Source organism: Nestor notabilis, unplaced genomic scaffold, assembly GCF_000696875.1.
Source record: "Nestor notabilis isolate BGI_N333 unplaced genomic scaffold, ASM69687v1 scaffold9926, whole genome shotgun sequence".
Classification (NCBI taxonomy): Eukaryota; Metazoa; Chordata; class Aves; order Psittaciformes; family Psittacidae; genus Nestor; species Nestor notabilis.
The window spans coordinates 3,464-24,487 of NW_009933287.1; the positions used below are offsets into that span (position 1 = coordinate 3,464).

The window sequence follows — 21,024 nt, forward strand, 5'->3', positions numbered from 1 at the left end:
ATGTGTAATACGCAGAATAACTTTAAAAAAGACCTAGCTAAATATTGATGAGCTAATCATCCTTCTTATGCATGCATGCATGCATGCATTTGGAGTGGTTTTGGCTACTGTGAACCATGACCTACATCATACCATGCACAAATGTTCTTCACAAAGACTTTCTTGCTCACAATTTTATGCTAATGGGTATTCTCAGAATATTCCTCAAGAAGGAGTGAAGAACTTGCGAACTGAGGCGCAGCTCTGGAGTGAGTCATTGTTGAAGATGGTTGAATTCCTGGTTGGTAGAAATTAACATTTTTAGGATCACTCTCATCTCCACATGGTGTAAAGCTGTTAAGTTATTGAAATAGGTTTAATCCTTTTCATTTCCTTAATTAGTGTTCAAACTTGGCATCAGAAAGCAAATATGCAAGTGATGAAAACACATTTAAGTACTCTGAAGCAATAAAATTACACTAACTCTAATTGTGGCAGCTTGTCTTGATCATATACTCTTCTGAACTCCAAATCCTGTACACATTGTTCTTATTCCTAGCTTGTATTTATTTCACATGAGAGTTTATGGTCTATTTCACAGAAGAGTTTTAAGTCTGTCTATTAATAAAATAAAAGAAAGATCTCTCCCTGGTACCTTCACCCCATGTGGATTTTAGTATATGGTGTATGTGCTTCTAAGTAGAGATTCATTCTTTGTTTTGTAGAAGAAATTGTTTCATCCTTTGTGCTCCCACTCAGCTTTACAGGTGAGCATCCACAGAAGCTTTAACATCTTTCTGTAGAGTAAACGATGAGTCAGGATAACAGAGCAATACTCTTATTTGAAATAATGCTTAAGACAGAAGGAAAACTTACGGTGAATGAAGTGGCTTGAAATTAAATGAAGCAAAACCGTGACAAGTTTTCTACAAGTTTCTGTGTGTTTCATGTTGTGCTTATTTACTGGTTCTTAAAGTAATTTTACAAAATACTTGAACACAGTATTACTTGGAAAGCAATAAGAAATAGTGTTGGGAAAGGAGTATGTCCCTTGTACAGAGATTCTGTGTAATTGTTGATTTCACTGTTTTACAGTATTCTCTATCTGATGTGACCTAATAGTCAAGAGGAAAAAATCTCAAACCCATAATGTTTCAACTTTTTAATTATGAGCAAAAAAGGGCATCTTGAAGATTGTTGTTTTTAAATAAAATTAAGCCTCTCACCCTGAGACAAAAAAGATTTTCTCATTTTGCATTTAGTTATGGATACTGGATGAAGAACAGGAAGGCCTCCATTTTGAACTCCTTCCACTTAAATATTACATACTGTTTTGCCTTGCAGTTGGCCTCATCTTTGACTACAGTCTCCCTTTTTTGCAACATCTGTATAGGAACAAGATGAAATGGGGAGACAGAACTCTCTTAAGAAACAGATTCTGCACAGTTATTATCACTGTGAACTTGCTTATGCCCAGTCTAAAATGGGCATAAGTGTCTGGATAGAAGCGAGTTCTGGCAGGTAGCAGTGTCACCCCAGTGCCTGCTGGAAAGAGATGCTGGGAATTTCAGTTCTCCAGTCACCCAGTGCTGGTGATCACAGGGTGTGGAGTCAAGTTTCTCACGTGTTTTCGTGACTTCAGGTGCAGATTTAAGGTTGCTGATACAGCGTCTTAGATGATGCTTGACATATTTAAAATAACACTCTAACTCAGAGCAGTAGACACTCCCGGGAATTCGTGATGTTCAGTTATGAATAGATAACCTTGATTAAAAAATGACAGCTTATAAAAGTCCATGTATCTTAATGTTGTAATAAGCACATCAGTGAAGGGCTGGTCTTTCCCATTTTGGCCAGTAGCAAAAAAAAGACTTTGAAATAGCTGAATCATGATTTATTCCTTGGTGACAGTCAGACTTTAGGTCTTACTCAAATCACGTGTCTGAAGGATTTAGTATTTACTCTGGTATTGGTGCTAGGCACAGTTCAGACTCTGTCTGTCCAGGGGTGGCAACCTAAGTCATACACCACTGACAGAGAGAAGCAGGTACAGGACTTGGCATATCTCACATAGATGGATGAATAGTTGGGCTTTATGCCGCTGTCCTCTTAAGTATATAAAAAAAGCTTTTCATCTTTCCTTTTTGCTTTGCTTCAGCTCAAAATACTTGCTATCAGTGAAACAGTTAACATTCTGTCTGAAAGAGTGCTATTTCTAACCTACATTTCTGCTGTTCTGACCTACAGTTCTGGTTTGGCATTATGCCCACGTGAAAGAAATGGTTTGAATTCAACTATTCAGAAGTATTTCTGGATGTTTATTATTATTTAGATGTATTTAGTTTGCATAGTTTGAGTTGTATGGCCTTCAACCAATAAACATTAGAGTAGGTGGTAGAAATTTCTCTAAGCTGAAGTTGGTTTATGATCTAGTTGGAGAGAAGAAAGATGTGGTTTCTATTGCAATAATTAATTTGTTAACCTGGGAAGTTATACTAATTTTATAGATAACTGTTTCTCTTTATATAATCCCTATAAGGCAGTATGAGCAGATGGTTACTGTTGCTGTACAATGTTGTGATGATTCATTCAATTTCTTCCAATTATTTCCCAAGAAAAAACAGGAAAATAGGAAACAGGTATTGTCTCTGCCTGATCGTAGGTGAGCCCTGCTGAGCTTTGAAGCTTAGCATTCACTGAAGCAGGCAGGGCTGAAATTCATTCTGATGCTGGGCAGATTGCTTTCTGGTTAACAAAGCAGTAGCGTATACATTTACATTTCACTGCCTGTCTTCCTGCCTTGAAGCTTAAAGTTTACAGAATGCAGAGATGACTGAAATTGAAATTGCTATTCTGGTTTCCTTCTGGAACTACTTGTGACTTTTCTGTTATTTTAATAATGTAATGATAAGATTTTTTTTGACACATACGGTTACGTCTTTCCTTCAAGACAGCTGCAGTCCTCCTTGTGCAAACTGCCTCACCAGCAATCCCTATGATTGCCAGGCTGGCAGGAAGAAAGTGGCATGTGTAAAGCGTTGCAGGGATTTTTTTTTTCTCTCTCTCTGCTAGCATCTTGAAAATCCCCATTTCCCAATAAATGTACTGTGTTTTCATGGTTTCCACCTGTCACACTGTGGACTGCTTCCCATAAAGTTCATAAGTGCTCATCTCTTTGAGACTTTAACTATAAAGGTAAAACTAAGGAATTTATGATAATAAACAGCAGAAGTGGCACTAAAAGTGTTTCCAAATACAAGCTGAAATCAAGCACTGGAATTTAAATAAAATAAATAAAAAAAAAAAAAACCAAACCAAAACAAAAAACTGTCTGGAGAATCAGAACCAGGAGAAATAATTTTTCTGCAACCTTAGCTAGAGTTTGGGTAAGGAGGGTGAGTTAAACAAGAACACCCCAAACAAACAAAACCCAAACCAAAACCCCTAGAGTTCCTGTGAACTGCTTCAGTCTTGTAAATATACATAAAAGTTCTACCTCGAACAGTAGGGAAAATATATTAGTGTTTTCATTCTGAGGGTCACACTTACATTCTTTCTGTCATAGATTGAGGCTTTCCCTGATGTGCATTTTCTTTTTCTCTTCCTGAGATACACACTTAAGTCTCTGGAGCAAATTTTGTTTTCTGCATATTTCACCATTATATGGCTGCATGGCCAAATGGGAAGTGGTTTGGGTTTAGTTCTCACTGTTACGCTTCTGTACAAATAAATTGTTACTTTGTATACTTTGTTTTCATTATGACTGCATTTGTTTCCACAGCCTGAGGAAGAGCTTGATCCTGAAGAGAGGGACAACTTCCTCCAACAACTTTACAAGTTTATGGAAGACAGAGGTAACACTGAATTACTGTGTTTGTTTATAATTTAATCTCTAGCCCACTTTAATGGCTTTCTAAAATTGTAATGTAATGGGTATTATTATGAGCATATTTGTCATGTCAGTGAAAAAAGTAACGGCTAGTCTGGTGCAAGGAGAAACACTTTTACCCATTTTCATATGTGGCTGGTCTAGTACTTCAAAGCACATCACACAGAGGAAACTCAAATCCTCCCAGAGGTGTTTTGGTTTTGTTTTGCCTTTTTTATGTTAACAATCCGTGTTAAATAAGCTCTAGGTTGATTGCTTGTTGTGACAGCCATGGCTGGGAACTTTGCTGCTGTTAATCTCGGGCTGGAACCTGAGGAGGCTGTTCATGGATGGTGAAATTCAACCAGCAGGGAATGGGAGATAGGCCATCTTCAAATCTCTTTGCAGAACTGTCTTAATCATGTGCAGGTGTAGCAGTGATATTTGCCTTAAGAGACAACTTAAAAGATTGTTACTTTGTCCTCTAGCTAGAACTAGAAAATAGCATATTTTAAATATCTGTCTTTACAGAATTAGGTGAGACCATATTGGAATAATCTTGCTCTAAGATATACACTGGAAGTGCATGTGCTATGTATAGAGAGCAGGATACACCTGCTGACTTGGGAGAACAGTTGTTGCATAGGCCATTCACATCTGCAGTTGTGATGAGGCTGACGCTGAAATGGAAGGTTTTCTGTACCTTGGCTGCACACCCCTGCCCCTTTTTTTAAAAAAGAAAAAACAAAACAAAACAAAAAACCCGGAAAGAGTTTTATCTTTTACAGTGTATTTGTTCATTTCACTCATGAACTTGCTATTTCAATTTGAACACTGTGTTAATCCGGCAATAACACTGGTGGAGGTTGATTACAAGTGCAGCTACTGCCCTTTTACTCTATTTTTCTTTTTCCTTGACATAAGTTACCTGAATGATATTTCTGTAGCAGCATATAGTACAACAAATGCTGATGTACTTGAATTAGAAGTGACCAAAGCTAAGAGTAAAATATAAAGTGCAAGTAGTGCCCAAATATTCCCCCCCTCCCCCAGTTTTTTTCTTGCATTTTAAAATGCAAGGGGGAAATCAGGTTACCTCTGTAAAAGAGGCTCCACATCCCTATGAGCGAGGTGTGTTCTAGTCCACAGAAAGAACAGTTCCAAGTCTATTCACTATTGCCAGTTCTTATCGCAGTTTTAGAAATTGATCTTGTATTATATGAAAACATACTAGAGTTCATCCAATATAATTTTAACGCCTCCTGTATATAACCAGTGTTTCTGGAGAATAACCTGCCTTGGGGAGTAGGAGTCTATGTCAGGTTGAAAAAAGAACACTCCTGTGCTACTGGATTAATCCACGATTTTCTTTCTTGTAGCATGATTCTTCCCCCTTTTCTGTTTTCCTCCTTCCACACTCGCTTTCTTAAGCAGTCTTATAATATAAACCATGTAGGGATCATGTCAGGTGCTTGTAGAGACACAAGAAAAAAACATTTGTACTCCAAATTTGGAAACTCAGCCCAGAAACCATCATTTGAGCATTTATGTTGATTGAGCAATGTACAGAACTTTTTCAGGACTGGGTCTTTCCTCCTGCCTGTGTACATTAATTTCTTTTTTTTTTTTTTTTTTTCCCTCATGGGAAGATTTCTTTTCCCACAGGTTTTGTTCTACGTTCTGTTCTCTCAGTATGAATGTTTTGATTCATGTGTTGACAGTATTCTCAAAGTCCTATGAAATTATTTTAATGATTCCAAATATAATTGCATGAAGATGAGAAGCAGAAGGGTGAGGTTTGATATTCTTCCTTGCTGGGAGGAATATTGTCTACGTATGCAGCCACTTGCCCCAAGTCACTTTTGGTTTCTCCTTTTGCATTTAATTATTGTTCTTTACATCATTGCCACTCATCCGATTTGAGTTCATTCTTTTTTTCCCAGAACTGTCCCAAACAGTCACATCCTGTTACGGCTTTGTGCTTTTTTACTTTCTGATGATTTGCCTGTGTATATGTTTTTCTAATATAACATTTCTGCTGCTTACCCATTCCTTTCAAAGTTTTTTAGTTAATCTCTTTGCACGTTGCTCTATACCAGCATTCATCAGGTATTCTGTGGAGCTTGCTGCAGTTCTGGCTGTTTCCCTGTTCAGGAGAGGGACAGTGGGATACAGCCAGTTTGATGGCACAAATTTGAAAGGAGGTTGAGAAATCATAGTTAGCAGGCAGCTGGTGCCAGTGTTCTAATCAACCACCCAGAAATAAGTGATGCATTCAAAGTAGGGGGAAGCCTTAATTCCTGACTGGAAACTACTAACTTGTGACTTTTATCTTGGAATTATTAAATACAGATTTTAAAATGTAGAAGGATATCAGTAATCAAATGTGTGCTAAAGGAATGGAAGAAGTGGTTTGTTGTTCTTTGTGGTAAATTCTTATTTCTGGTTTTGTTTTATTTAGGTACTCCTATCAATAAACCACCTGTTCTGGGCTACAAGGACCTTAATCTCTTCCAACTTTTTAGGCTGGTGTATCAGCAGGGTGGGTGTGACAATGTAAGTGTTGGATGTTTCCTGAAGTACATATCTCTGTTCATTCTTAAAGGCTGTGGCTTGTGACTGTGTTATCATTCCTTAATGTTCTCTGTTAACAAAACCTGAAAACTTCCTTTTTTTCTTTCTTTTTTTTTTTTTCCCTCCCAAAGATTGAGAGTGGTGCTGTATGGAAGCAAATTTATATGGACCTTGGCATTCCTATTTTGAACTCGGCTGCTTCCTACAATGTAAAAACTGCTTATAGAAAGTAAGTTCTCATATTGTATGGCGGTGAAAACGTTTTTCCTGGGTGGTTTTTTAGTAGCACGTGCAAAATTCAAGCAATTTTTGATAGGTTAATGAAACAGTAGTTTACATTCTTCAGTTAATGAACAGTTCTGAGCATTTTCCAGCACTGAGGATTAAAATGGTAGAGGACAGGAGTGCGTGCTCAGGGCAGTGTAAGTTCCTTTTGCTCTAGTACGTTAGAATTCTACTAATTTCATTATGAAGAAGCATTCACTTTCAGCATGTGATGATGCTATTTCAGAGGACAACAATGAAATTTATAAAAAAAGCTTTGGCAAATTCAAATTTTGTAGATGCTGCATGCAATGAGGAGAATTTTATGCCTCTTTCTTTAACGTGCTGGAGAACATTGATAGAGATAGACATGTTTCAGACTGCATATTTGAATACTATCTTTGTGGAATCTGTAGAATAACAGGTTTAGGACAATTTAGTTTACATTGCTGTGATGAATGTGACAGGATGAAGTAGTAAAATCACTGCTTGTAGTGAGTAAATGCATAAATTCTTTTATTCTGACCCCTGGTTTTCAGTTGTGTTTTAACTTTTGAAATGGAGACCTTTTAGGAATGACACTTTTCAAGCTCATTTTCTAAATAAAAATAATTTTTATTATTTATCCTCCTGGAAGTTTGACAAGAAACAATTGGGCTTTTTGAGTAAAAGGGAAGAATGAGGTTCTCTTGACTTGAACCTAAGGAAATTTGGCTGATTGAATAGGGATGACTGATGACTCAACTCATATTAAATTTGATGAAGATGAAAATATTCAGACTATCTGCAGTGGGATTTGAACTGGGAACATATTTTAAGGTCTGTATTTTACAGAGAAGAGTATCATAAAAAGAGTAATTGGTAAATACGTACTGGGTTGCTGTTACAGTGGAAGTAATTACGTTGTATGGACACATGATAGTACGTTGTAACTTGTGTATTTATTCCTTCAGGAATAAACTAGTTCCTATGTCTCTCACCTGTAACTGGATTAGAGTGTGCATACAGGCAGTTACCAGAGAACAGGCTGATGCATGGCAGTTTGTTACCATGTGGTAACTTGTTTGTATGCCCATATTCTAATACTAGGCTGATTTTAGCTGTCATTATGCATTTGCAGAACAGTGTATATGTTCTTAGGCTTTACTGTCATGAAATCTTAATTGGATGGGGATGAAGTTAAGTTTGTGGGAAGCACCTGTGTGGATTCTTTCTCACCATTTGACTTGTGTGCATAATAGCTTCTTTTCAAAATCTTCTCTGGCTTTTTATTTTGTTTATTTGGGCTTGGGTTTTTTTGTTGTTTTGCGGTTTTTGTTGGGTTGCTTGTTTTTTGTTGGAGTTGTTCTGCCCTCTTTCAAAACCCCCCCCCAAGTTACTGCTTCTCTTGCTTTTCTCTGAGCAGGAAAACAGGTTTTATGCACTTCAATAAAGAGAAAATATAAATGAAGCTTTATTTGTATCTATAGGTATCTTTATGGTTTTGAAGAGTACTGCCGTTCTGCAAATATTCAGTTTAGGACTATCCATCACAATGAACCAAAAGTAGTAGAAGACATACAGAAACTTATGGAACCAATGGAGGAAAGTGTGAAAGAAGAACAAAAAATGCCCCCAACAGAAGTTAAAAAAGAAGCAGAAGAAAATTATTCCAGCAGTGAAAGTGAAAAAGAAGAACCAGAACTAAGATCCCCAAGGGTAAGTGGCTTGAATTGGTTTCTATTTAGTACTTAACAAAACCCCTTTGTATAGTGAACAGTTTACATAATGAGTTTTCCTTTGTGGAGTGATTGTAGGTTTGAATTGGCATACTTGTACTACAGGCATAGGACAGGGTTCTGTGAACACCGTTGGTGTTAACAGTTAATTACGTCCTACCTGTGAGTAGATCAGTTTTGTTTATTTCTTCATACTCTAAGCCATCCATGGGATTTGCTTAGGCTATGTTGAATGTCAGACATGTTTCAATTCAGGGATGGCTTGAGAGCTACTGAGGGCTGGGTATCATCAGAATATCAGCCTGTGAAACTCAGCAGGGCAGTTGTGGTTGTGGGTGGGAATTTCTACAGGCACATGGAATCTGCGGCTTTCTGGCAAGAAGCAGGAATATCAAGGGACTTGCTACAGCTTTAAGAATCAAAGGAAGACCCATTTCTCTGAGTTGGTTTTTATCACAGTATCTCTATTTTTAATAAAAGAAACACTACAATTTTACAGTATGTAGGTAAAGTAGAGAGAGGAGCACTTACATTTTGTCTTCCTTCATCCTTGAGTGCTGTAGAGGTGAGGGTGGTGGTAGTATTTACATAGATGAGATCAGTGAGCCATCAGCTAGTGGATACTGAACCTGATGGGGAATACAAGAATACTTTTAAGGTATTTGAATATGCTGTAGTACTCCTGTTAATTCTGTTAAAAGGATATTTTATGTTCTTTAATAGAGCGTGATTGCTGAAGGACAGGAATTGCTACTTTTTAAGTTGTTCAAGTTGTAGGGTTTCTGTTCAACTGAAATGTAATTTGATTTAAGTACTTCTGGCAAACCAGCTTTTCAAGCAAGTTTATGGCCTCTTAAATTAATAGATGAAAAGACAAATCTAAACTTGTGTTTACACTGTTAATTATGTTTTACGTTTCTATCTAACTGCAAGTGGTTTTTCCAAGCTGTATCAGCCTTAATGAACTTCCTGGAAAGACATTAGTTTTTTTGTTAGTTTTTGTGGTTTAGGTTTTAGGGTGGGTTGGTTTTTCAGATTTGGGGTTGGGTTTTTTGGGTGTTGTTTTTTTTGTTTTGTTTTGGTTGGTTATTTTTGGGCAGGGGCGTTTTGAAGGGGGGAGAAAACTGGTGAGAGGATAAAGTAGAAGAATTTTTTGTCCTTTTTATTTTTGGCTGTCTGTGTTAATTTCTTGCTAAATAAATATTAATTGGTTATGTATTATTACTTTATTAATCCAGTCACCAGCTATCTATGAATTATTTTTCCAAAGTATTTGAAGTATTTGCCATTATCCCATTGTGAATTTTAATTATCACAGTACCTTCATTACTGTTGTCTTTGGATGGCCTCCAGATAATTAATCTTGATTCATAATGTATTTTAAATGTTCTTATTACAAAGCAATGACCCTATCAAAAGACTTTCAATAGCAAAATGACAAACCTGTATTAGATCCCCAAGAGCAAGTTGCAGATAGCCCAGACAGCAATTGTAACAGGTGGCTGTCAGGACTGAAGATGCATCTCAAGCATCATCAAGTCCCTCTACAAGCACTTTAATTAATGCTATTGCCATAGTTGAGCAAGGCATTGTGGCTCTTTCTACCAGAGCAACAGACCTTACAGATCCAAACAAATGTCCTGAAATCCTCTAGAAGTTAATCAGAAGCTTATCCTCTTTATTCCAAATGAAGCAGAATGGCATCCTCTTTATTCCAAATGAAGCAGAATGGCTTTATTTTGGGGTGATTTTGGGTTTGTTTGTGGGGTGTTTTTTGTTTTGGTATGTTTGTTTGTGTGTGTGTCGTTTTTTTGGTGGTGGGGTTTTAGGTGTGGTTTTTGTTTGTTTGTTTCTTTTTGGGTTTGTTTTCTTTTTGGTCCCCCCCAGGACTTTAAGTTGTTATCTTAAGATTTTAGAGTATTTTGCTTTTTGCTGTTATCTCCAGCTTTTCTTCTGTACAAGATTATTATTTCTCTTTTCACTGAGGGTCCAAACAGGGGACAGTTGACAAGAGTCATTAAACTGTTCTTATTTCTGTTCTAGGGACGAAGAAGACTTACTCGTGATGCAACCCCAGCTAAAAAAGATAGCGAAGAGGATAAAACACAAGACAAATTAAAAGACAATAACAAAGAAAACAAAGATATAGAGGAAATGCCTGAGAATGCAGAGAAGAAAGAAAATGAAACTCCACTAGGGAGAAAAAGTACACCAAAGCAAAAAGAGAAAAAAATTAAAAAACAGGAGGATTCTGATAAAGAGTCAGACGAAGAGGAAGAGAGGCAGAGGGAGAGGTAAACATTCACCTTTGTCACCTTCTTACACGTATGTCTCTGTCATGAGTGTGCTTATTTTTGTTACTTGATGTATTGAAGGCAGGCAGGCAGGGGATCAGCTAATAAAGAAAGGAAAAGGGAGTTTGTATGAAACCCACAGGTAGGCTGAAGAGGAGAATGGAGGGACATGGAAGGGCAAAGGAAAAATAGCATCCAGAGACTAAGCTTGACAAGTTGAACTGGATTTATAGTCCTGGTTACAAATGAGTTGTGACCAGGTGAATAATTCTTTACCAGAGTAGACCTCTTAGCTAACTTTGGCTGTGGTCAAAGGCAGCATCTTACCAGCTTACTCTGGCTTTCCTACCTTGTTTTTCTTTGTGGATGTTAATGCTGAATGAAGCCTGATAGGGGTATTGCATGTTTTCTTCTGCAGAACTTTGGGGAGTAGGAAAAACGTATGATTATTTTAAAGAAAGTGTCTCTCTGTAGTCCAAAAAAAGGTATTCTTGCAGTGACCCATAGCATGTGGAAATGCCTCAAATGAAGGTGCAGTGTGGGTGTGCAGCAGGTCACAGAGGGATATCAAGTGACATGGGCACCAAAGAGTTTTCTTTAAGCGATATGGATGATGCTTGTCCTCTTTCTTTTAACTGTTTGCCACAGCAAGATAGTTGCTGTTGAAGGCTAATGAATATATTTCATTAAAAGCAAACCCGTAGTCTTTTTCACTGTTTTCTTCTTTGGTGACTTTTTTGTAATTTGAAGTTTACGTTATGCTAAATTCACCCTAAAAAAGGGAGAGAAGTATAGGTAAAAATAGGCTAGATTGTGATTCTTGAAAGTATTTTTAGGTAGAATGTTTAAATATCAGATACAGCTATAAGAAGAGGTAGACGTAGCTAATAAGAGGTGTGCAGACACTTCTAATCTTTGTTAAACACTGTTGTAATCAACTTTTCTTAATGGAATGGTGTTTGCATCTGTGAGAGGATCACTATGATGGCAATTCAAGCTTATGCACGTTATTAGTAAACTGTAGCCTATTAAGTAAACTGTAGGAGAAAGAATTTTTTTGTTTTTAAAAAATGTGTCAAAATCAGCTCTTCCTATCTTACTCAGGAGCCAAACACGGCATTAATTTATTCCTCTTTCTGCATTATCAAAACATTAACTTAAAAATTAATTTTTAAGTTCTGAGGTAGCTGTACACATAATCAGTTGTGTTTATATTACAATTTTTCTGGATATTTTTGGCACTTCTGTTCTCTCAAAGTCCTGTTCTTGATGTGAGAAGCTGTGTCTAAGCTAGCTTCAGGGGCAGTGCAGGATACAGAAGATGAAAACATTTTTTTCTTGCAGCCTTTTTCTTTTGTAGTAGCTTGGCTACGCTAGTTAAATGTTGAAACATTGATTGTCTTTAATTAGTGGGCATTTTAAATACACTTTACTGCAGGGAGGAAATTGAGAACAAAGGAGAATCAGAAGGTGAAGAGGATGAGGAGGATGCAGAACCCTGCCTGACTGGAACCAAAGTGAAAGTAAAATATGGACGTGGAAAGACTCAAAAAATCTATGAAGCCAGTATTAAAAGCACAGAAATTGATGATGGAGAAGTTTTATATTTAGTTCATTACTATGGTTGGAATGTAAGGTGAGGATAACAACTGCCTTTCATTTCTTTGTTTCTTAAAAGGATTATTTGCAAAAGAACTTTCATTTCTAAGAACAAAAAGAGAGAGATGATTAGTGACTTGGCTCCAAATGGAATTATCAACACAGTAACAGGATCTTACTCTATTACACGTTTCAATGTTAGTAATTTTGTTCATAGTATGACACTACAACACTGAAATCTCAGAATATACTTCCTTGTATGTGTCCAAGTTTTCATCTGGCTTAAAGTGAGTAATCCTCACTCCTCACAGGAGCATCCCTGTAATTTATTGTGTCAGCTACTGTTGCACTATTGGACTTTATTTAAGGGAGTCACTGATGATGGTGAAGACCTCTACAATTAAGTGTATCAAGCACTGAAATTTTGGCAACACAATTTATTCTTGTATTGAATGTTAACTGTGATTATAAAGAATGGTTGTTATGAAGAACTACAGAATCTTTAAATGCTTCTCTTGGCAGCCATGCTTTATATTCAGTAGTGCTGCAGAAATGGCTTTTTTGCTCTTGTTCTTAAAAGCATTGTGATTATGTAGACAAAAATACCACAAATTGAATTTCTGAAACTAGAACGCTTCTGATATATAACCTGAGATGTTCCAAATCTGTACATTTCTAATTAAACAAAGCAAATTTCTTTATATGGCAACATAAAGTTTATGTGTGGGGAGATACACTTACATCTGTCCCTTTTTAATAACTCAGGAGATTTTAAGCAGCACTAGCAGTGTATTTGTGCTTCTCAGAATCTCATCCAGTTTGTTGCTATAATTTAAAACTTTTACCTTAAAAAACCAAACAAAAAACCCCACCCACACAAAACACCCAAACAAAATGGCATTTTACTATTGTGGTGAAAACTGCTTTTTGTATATGATGTGAAATAATGGACAAAATTACAGCTGGTGCCGTCCTCTGGGTTCCAGTGCTTTGCTAGCAAGAGACAGGGAAGTTTGCACCTCTGTTTCCCCCATCCCATAAATTTTTTTGTGGACTAGAAATGTAATTCATCTTTCTAATGCCAGGTACTGCATGTGTTTGTAAATATATGCTCTGATTTCCCATCTCTCTTTAATAAATGTTTCCTGTAACTCAGTCTTTTTAATCCCCATACTGCAAACAACTTTTTTATACGTAGTGATAACAGTATGTTGTTACTCACTTTTAGATACGATGAGTGGGTGAAAGCGGATCGGATTATCTGGCCTGTGGACAAAGGAGGACCAAAGAGAAAACAGAAGAAAAAAACAAAAGTAATAGTTATTTCATTAAGTTTTTTTTGGTGGTACAATGCTTAATGCCTGTCACAATTCGTTATTTTTCAGAAAAGTTACTCAGTCCACAGCCTATTTTTTTTAATCCAAGTGTAGAGCAAAAGGTTTGATGATCAGCAGTGAAACGTTAACATTCATTGTCTTCCCCTCAGAATAAAGAAGACAGTGAGAAGGATGAGAAGAAGGATGAGGAGAAACAAAAAACAAAGCGCGGGCGACCCCCTCTGAAATCTACTCTTCTATCCAACGCATCCTGCAGTTTATCCAAAACGCCTAATAGTGAAGGTAAATCAGGAGCCAGAAGTGCACGGAACAACTTGTCAGATTCCTCACCATTACCAAATGGAACAGAAGGTACATCTGGTGCACTCATGTTCTGGCATGGAAGTGCATGTAAACAGTGACGTAATGCCATGCATTAATATGACAACTCCAGCGAACACAGTGCTGCCAGCAGCTTTAAGGTCCTACTTACCCAGTCAGTGTGCAAGCAATAGAACTGAACAAATTTTTGGTGCAGGTTTTACTCTATAAAAGTGAATACTTTTGATTTTTAGCAACACCTTGCAGGCAGATGAGACGTAGCTCAGGAATATTTGACTCTGGTAGAGGATCAAACGGTGAGCACGTAGGCTTCTGAGGTTTTTCAGTACTTTTTTGAAGAGAAGTTTGATTTTTACCTTTTTGTTGTTGATTTTTGTTTGGTTTTTTTTCCTCCCTGTGAATTTTATTGAGGAAATAGTTGAGCTGACACTGCTGAGGAGCACAGTTTGCTCACAGGAGAGCTATGGCATGGAAATGACTGTGCAAGTCATTCCATACTCTGTAGCCAGAGCCTTTCAGTCGTAATCATGAGCAGACCGACTGTAGTAGTATGATGATAGTCTTCATTGTGGTAATTAAGTCCTCAACACCAGTACAATATCATGCACCTTAAGTTGTTAATTATATGCAAACGGAAGCAATATCTTTGGTGTTTCTAAGTCTCTGTGAAAAAGAACTGAAGTGAAACCACTGTCTGCTTTCAGCACAGATCCCTGAATAATCCAGTAATGTAAATATGCTTGCTCTGCATATGGTGCGTGATTTGTACAATAGTTTAACAATGAAATGTCCATATTGTGGTGTAGAAGCGTTTGGTTTGATTTTTTTTTTTTTTTTTTACTGTTTGGGGGTGCATGGAGGAGAGAAGTGTTGATTTTTTTTTTGCTTTGTAATGTCAGGTGGGGCAGGCAGTTTCCACAGATAGATACCAGATTATGGGGATCTGTTTTTCTTACTGTAATTTGTTTATACCATCTTATTTGGGAAATAGTAGTAGTAGAATCACAGAATATCTCAAGCTGGAAGGGACTTGTAAGGATAATCAAGTCCAACTCCCTACTCCTTGCAGGACTACCTAGAACTAAATCCTATGACTGAGAGTGTTGTCCAGATGCATCTTGAACTCGGACAGTACCGCTACTATTGTAGTTTCATAGAAATTCTGAGGAAAAATAAGAACTGTAGTAAGTGCGTTGAATTACGCAGCACTTTAAGTTTGAAATCGTTTATTCTAAACTGATGTTAATGTAGTAAATTACTGGGAAGAAAGTTTTTGTGTGGTTGAAAAAGGAAATTGTGTTGTAATTGATGATTTAAGGTGCTGTTCCTTCTTTTTTTTAAATTTGTAGACTCTGGCTCTTCTGACAGTGAAGCAGATGAATCATCTGAAAAGAATTTGAATGAAGAATTTTGTCCAGAAACTTCAGAACTGGAAAAAAGTGAAAAGCTACATGATGAGAAGCTAGATGAAGAAAACCCAAAGATTCCTCATGCATTGAAAGAAAATGACAGGACTCAAGTACAGCCACTAGAAACACTGAAACTGGAAGTCGAAGAAAGTGAACAAATTGTTCAGACTTTTGGAAATAAAACAGAACAAATAGAAGAAGTCAAAAGGGAGGCTGAAAAATCACCTAAAGGAAAAGGGAGAAGGAGCAAGACAAAAGATCCTTCTTTAGAGAATGCCAAGATTTCACCAGGAAGCCAAGAAGAGGTGGCAAATGAACCTCTTGCAGAACCTGAAAGATTAGACATGTCTTCCTTGGACTGTAAGGAAATTTCCAGCACTACTGAAAGTGAAACAGAACCTTCTACAAAAGATAAGAAGCTTTTGAAAAGGAAAACTTTAGAACAGGCATCGCCTGAGAAGAGAAATCGACGACAGAGTGAGATGGAAGTGCCAAATATTGTATCTGAAGAGAGGACCAATGAATGTACTGGAGCAGAAGAATGTAGAGGGCTGAATGCTGAAGAGTCCCTCAGAACGGAGAATGAGGAGATGCCATCACTGGTGGCAGAATCAGTTCAGCACACTCAAGAGCTGAGAAATGAGAACTCTGAACGTCCTTCTGAAGAAAATGAGAATGTTCCCTTAAAAGATGAGGATGATGCAATGCCTCAGATTGGTCCTGAAACACTGCTGTGCCATGAAGTAGACTTGGATGACTTGGATGAAAAGGAGAAGAGCAGTAGTGAAGACATCATATTGGAAAAGCCAGATCCTAATGCTTCAAATCCAAATCTATCTGCCTTACCCGCTGCAGTCCAGTCAAGCTTTTCAGTGATCTCACCTCTTACTCTGAGCCAGGATGAATCGCGCAGTATCAAGAGTGAAAGTGACATGACGATCGAAGTCGACAGTGTGGCAGAAGAGTCTCAAGAAGGTCTCTGTGAAAGCGAGTCTGCTAATGGATTTGAAGCCAGTACTACATCAAGCACCTGTAGTCTATCTGTGCAAGAAAGAGAGATTGGAGAGAAAGGTGAGCGTTCCTGTCAACACTCTCTGCTCTACTGATATCTGAAGTCATCTTAAGACTGGTTTTACTAAAAATAGCCAGTTTGCTTTGTCTTCTGGTTTTAAATTTCTTTGTTGCTTATAAAAAAAGTTTGTTAGTAGCAGAGATATTTGAGGTGTCTTGTCTTTATTTATTTTCTCATTTAGGTCAAAAAAGACCCAGTGATAGCAATAGCGGAACATTGGCAAAAAAACAAAAGCGTACCCCAAAGCGAACAAGTGCTGCAGCCAAAAATGAAAAGAATGGAACAGGTACATTTGAGGGGGGGAGGGGGAAGGTTATGCTGCCCTACCAACATGCATAAAGGTGTAGTGTTCTCAGTTACCCGTTATTTCAATTGGGTGGGACTTCCTTGTCAGGGTTTTTAATGATTATTTATGAATATTATTAAGGTGCCTGATTATTGACTGTTAACTGGAAAGAACTTAGCAGCTCTGCAGTGGCAGTGTTCCTGGGAGATCTCTTGGTTATTTTTAATTACTTCCTTAGGAGACACTTTTAATAGAAGTGTATATTAGCAGTTACTAAATATTTACCATTATGATTGTTTTTATATAGAATCATCAAATAGTTTGGGTTGGAAGGGACCTTCAAAGGTAATCTAGTCCAATCCCTCTGCAATGAGAATGACATCCTCAACTAGATCAGGTTGCTCCCATCTAGCCTGGTCTTGAATGTCTCCAGGGATGGCACATCTACCACCCCTCTGGGCAACCTGTGCCAGTATTTTACCACCTTCATTGTAAATAATTTTTAACTCGCGTCCAGCCTGAATCTCACGTGTTCTAGTTTAAAACCATTACTCCTCGTCCAGTTGCATGAGGTCCTGCTAAAAAGTCTCTCTCTGTATTTCCTATAGGCACCTTTTAAGTACTGAAAGGCTGCAGTAATTGGGTTGGTTATGAATTTCTGAGAGGGGAGCTTGTTCTGAGTAGGAACATCTCCTTCAAAGTATTACAGTAGGTGTTTTTCATGGGGAAGAAGTGCTTCTATGAAGTACAGAAAAAATGCTTGATGCTAAAGAATAACTTTTCAGCAAATGCAGTCTTGTGTGTTTATCTCCATTATATGACTTATTTTTTAATTTACTGTAGAAATTTTGATTTTTTTGCATTTCTGTAACACATTTCTGGTGATGACTGTATTGAATGAGTCAATATATTTAGGCTCTGTGACAGTATTGTTACAATTTTTAAATATCAGACTGAAATATGAATTCTGGCATACAATATTCAGACATATTTGACTTGCCTGTGTAAAAGTTTGAAATTACTGTGGCAGTCTAAAATATTTGCATATATTAGCTTAAAACTTTCTGTTAAATATTAAAGCATTTATGCTTTTAGTCATGTTTCAGAACTGTTCCTTTAGATGTGTAAAGCAATTTGGTAGATATATATAGTCATGGGGCTACCTACCTATATTAATACAGTTTTGATCTTTGAAAAGGAGATTGTAGTGTCTTATGTTACAATGAACACCAAAAATGTGACTTAAACATAGTTTATCAGTGCTCTAATATTCTTATTTTAATAAGCTGCTTTATTACTTCTGTAAAATTTAGACTCTCTAACTAAAGGCCTGGTCAGCCTTTGGCTTCTCCTGCATTAAGGATCAGTTCACTTGAGAGTTCAGTGCCTGTTGTATCTGATAAGGTTATACATTGAATCTCATACGGTTTTTCCTTGTGTGCATTCTGGGATCTCCTAAGCCAGGAGGAGCAGTTTCTTCTTAATAATTTTTTCTGACTATAACTACAGCTCTAAAATGTCAAGTTGTTTGGGTTCTTTTAAATCCAAGTACATATCTCTTACTGCAGGACAAAGTAGTGACAGTGAAGACCTTTCTGTCCTGGACAGTTCAAGTAAATGTACTCCTGTAAAACATATAAATGCATCCAAACCACAGAAGATTTCCCGATCACCTGCAAGAGTGATTTCGCCTCACATCAAAGATGGAGAGAAGGATAAACACCGAGAAAAACACCACCACCAGAACGCTTCACCTAGAGTATACAAATGGAGTTTTCAGCTCAGTAAGAATTCTTTAAGTGACTTGATTAGAGGGAATTTATGAGAAAACTTGTTCTGAAAGAAAAATGTGGGGTTCAAAATCAGGTACAGGCCTTTTATGGCCTGGTTATGGAAGTGCGTTAACTTCTATGTTGCATTTTGTAAATTCTGAAGATTGATCATGAAATCCTAGAATAGTTTGGGTTGGAAGGGACCTTAAAGACCATCTAATTCCAACACCCTTGCTGAAGTCAGGGATGCCTTTCACTAGACCAGATTGCTTAAAGCCCCATCCAACCTGGCCTTGAACACTTCCGGGGATGGTGCAGCCGCAGCTTCTATGGGCGCCCTGTGCCAATGCCTCACCACTGTCACAGTAAAGAACTTCCTTACATCTAATCTATATCTCCCCTATCTGTTTAAAGCTATTCCTCCTTGTCCTATCACTACTTGCTCACAAAAAGTCCCCCTTCAGCTTTCTGTCAGCCCCTATAGGCACTGGAAGGCTGCTATAAGGTCTGCTATAAGGATTGTATTCGTTTTTGTAAAATCACCTTGATGAAGCTGTTTTCTCTTCCCACTTTTAAGATGAGCTGGACAATATGAGCAGCACTGAAAGGATCTCCTTCTTACAAGAAAAACTACAGGAAATACGAAAATACTACATGTCCTTGAAGTCAGAAGTAGCAACCATAGACAGGAGAAGAAAACGATTGAAAAAGAAGGACAGAGAAGGTAACTTTTGGATTTGCTTTATGATTCCCATGAGAAGTTAATTTTCTTGAAAATACATAACTCAAAGCAACTTGAGTTTAATTGGGAGTGTTTTTAGGGAAAAAAAAAGTCTGTTTGTAGGTATGTTGAGAAAATATTTATAGCTCTTCAGAACTTGAACCTTACAAAAGCATTCCCTGACTATTTTATAACAGTGTATTAGAAACTTGGATTTCCTAGTGCAAGCTAGGTCTGAGTTTTCAATCAGTGTAATGACTCATCTGATTCATCTTTTCAATTGGCTGGTGATGCAGAAAGGGTACAGTTACTCATCCACTTTATGTGAATATAGCAGTGAAAGCACTTGACAAAAAATCTGTATCAGTTTCCTGTGATCACGCTACTCCTTTGAGATCTCTTAAATAACCTGATACGCTAGGAAACCTTCATTCTGACCTGTGCTTTGATAATCTGATGCTGATCTGTTGTTCTATATATTCAGTGTCACACACAGGAGCATCCATGTCATCTGCTTCATCAGACACTGGAATGAGTCCATCATCATCTTCTCCTCCACAAAACGTGCTTGCTGTAGAATGCAGGTGATGCACATTTCTCTGCCTTGCCAGCAACTTGCTGCCATGGACATAAATCCTGAAATACAACCACAGAAAGCACTCAACTGCTTTGACATTGCCAAGTATATTCTGTACACACTTCCACTGCTGGACTGTACCTGTTCTCCCCTCCTACCCTCTTTTTTTGTTTAATTTACTGTTCAGAGAAATTAAGCTCATTGGTAACTGAAGGTTTGTAGGCACAATGTGACATGCTTGTCATTGTGTTTGGTTTTGTTTTGTTTTTATTAATGCAGAGAAAGGGCACTTACCGAATTTGAAAAGTTATGTCCAATGAAGCATTCAGGTGTTCTAGGGAGATCTTAGAAAAGCAAGTGCACCAAGCAGACATCAGAGTATTATCAAAAAGAACTGAGTAACCGCTGCACTTTCGCCAAGCTGTATGTTAACTCTTGGTGAGTAGTTCCTTTTTGTGGAAGCACTTGCTATACAGAACTGCCAAAGTATGTGTTCAGCAATGTGCCCAGTTTTAAAGGTGTAAATGGGACAAAATAAATTGTGAAAGGAAGTGTAGTTGACTGAAAACTACAGTTGTAATAAGTCTTCCACTTTTTATAGGATTTTTGAGCACACAATTATGCAAATATTTTAATGTTTATTAATGTTTACAGTGGAATTGTGAATAGGTTTTCAGTGGACTATCTTATCCCTTGACAAAAATATTTTGTCTTTTTTCTATGTAATTTCAGAGTTTTTATTTTGTTACAAAAAGACGAAAAATGAAATATATAACAACAGTGAAGTTATTTAACAAGATTTCTAAAGCTGAAATTTTTGTGTAAAATAAGGTATCTTGCAACTTGTTAAATATATTTATTCAGACATTGGATGTTGTATTTTTATGTATTTTTTAAAATATTAATAAAATTGGAAAAAAAAAATTCTAGGTTACTTCACTCTTTCGATAAAACATATGTATCAGTTATGGCTTTTAAGGATGCTTTATCCAGTAGCCATGCCTGTATTTCAAATGGGTCTGTCTATGTAGCCTCCACAACATAGATCTGTCTGCAGGCATCTGGGTAAAAATTATGGCTTTATTTGGAAACTTTGGCAGTCCTAGTACTTACGTTGTTTTGAGGAACAAAATTTATTGGGTTGCCCTTAAGATACTTTGTCACAAGTTCTTATGTTTGCTGTACTGCCGAATGGATTTGCATCTCCCAAAGTTGAGATGCAACAATAAAGTA

General features: G+C 37.2%; 1 protein-coding gene across 1 annotated transcript; it reads left to right on the forward strand.

The window, feature by feature from the left end:
* Positions 1-3,760: 3,760 nt before the first annotated feature.
* ARID4A (AT rich interactive domain 4A (RBP1-like)) lies at positions 3,761-20,709 on the forward strand (the record flags this gene model as incomplete). The annotated part of the gene is made up of 13 exons (XM_010016809.1): positions 3,761-3,833; positions 6,309-6,403; positions 6,553-6,650; positions 8,155-8,383; positions 10,447-10,697; positions 12,136-12,333; positions 13,525-13,609; positions 13,783-13,984; positions 15,304-16,434; positions 16,617-16,721; positions 18,290-18,505; positions 19,071-19,217; positions 19,699-20,709. Coding segments are annotated over 13 exons (2,934 nt in total), but the record flags the coding sequence as incomplete, so codon positions are not given.
* Between the last annotated feature and the right edge of the window lie 315 nt (positions 20,710-21,024).